Source organism: Eurypyga helias, unplaced genomic scaffold (assembly GCF_000690775.1).
Source record: "Eurypyga helias isolate BGI_N326 unplaced genomic scaffold, ASM69077v1 scaffold29159, whole genome shotgun sequence".
NCBI classification, from domain to species: Eukaryota; Metazoa; Chordata; class Aves; order Eurypygiformes; family Eurypygidae; genus Eurypyga; species Eurypyga helias.
The window spans coordinates 1-1113 of NW_010271882.1; the positions used below are offsets into that span (position 1 = coordinate 1).

At 61.6% G+C, this 1113-nt stretch overlaps 1 protein-coding gene across 1 annotated transcript; it reads left to right on the forward strand.

The window, feature by feature from the left end:
* Window positions 1-3: 3 nt before the first annotated feature.
* LOC104515104 (endonuclease/exonuclease/phosphatase family domain-containing protein 1-like) lies at window positions 4-849 on the forward strand (the record flags this gene model as incomplete). The annotated part of the gene is made up of 1 exon (XM_010158955.1): window positions 4-849. A coding segment is annotated over one exon (846 nt), but the record flags the coding sequence as incomplete, so codon positions are not given.
* Window positions 850-1113: the final 264 nt, after the last annotated feature.

The window sequence follows — 1113 nt, forward strand, 5'->3', positions numbered from 1 at the left end:
AGCCTGGGCTGCCACCGCTCCATCCCCCGCGACCCGGCGGACCTGTGCCACAGCCGCAAGTTCAGCGCCGCGTGCAACTTCAGCAACATCCTCGTCAACCAGGAGAGGCTCAACATCAACACGGCCACGGAGGAGGAGCTGATGACCCTCCCCGGGGTCACCCGCCTGGTGGCCCAGAACATCGTGGAGTACCGCGAGTACATCGGTGGCTTCAAGAAAGTGGAGGACCTGGCGCTGGTGAGCGGGGTGGGGGCGGCCAAGCTGGAGCAGGTGAAGTTCGAGATCTGCGTGAGCAGCAAGGGCAGCTCGGCCCAGCACTCGCCCAGCTCCCTGCGCAAGGACCCGGCCTCCGAGCACCACCTTTCTGCCACCAAGATCAACATTAACACCGCCACCCCCGCCCAGCTCATGAGCATCCGTGGCATCACCGAGAAGATCGCCAACAGCATTGTGGACTACCGTAAGGAGCACGGGCCCTTCAAAAGTATCGAGGACCTGGTGAGGATGGACTGCATCAATTCCTCCTTTCTGGACAAAATCAGGCACCAGATTTTTGCGGAGCGGTCCCGGCCCCCTTCCACGAACACCAACGGCGGCCTCAACTTCACCGCCAAGCCTCACCCCAGCCCCACTTCTCTGAGCCTCCAGAGCGAGGACTTGGACTTCCCTCCTGGGGGCCCGACCCAGATCATATCCACTCGCCCCTCTGTGGAGATGTTCGGGGGGGTGAGAGACGGCAGACCTGTCCTGAGGGTGGCTACCTGGAACCTGCAGAGCTGCTCCACTGAGAAGGCCAACAACCCGGGGGTGCGGGAGGTCGTCTGCATGACGCTGCTGGAGAACAGGTAAGAGGCAGCACGTGACCCGTAGGCCCAGCTCCGTCCGGGATTGCAGGTTAATGCCTTTGGGGCTTGGGCACGCTGTGGTGATCCTAGTGGGATCCTGCTTTCCAGGATAATTAAACATTTCCCACTTCTTGTATGGAACTCCGAGTCTTAGCGCTGGGATTGCAGTGACTGTCCCTTGACGAAGCTGCTATGGGCCTGGCGAGGTGGCGCAGCTCCTGAGGAGGTGTGTGCGCACACATCTGTGCGGGGAGGACTCACCGGCTAC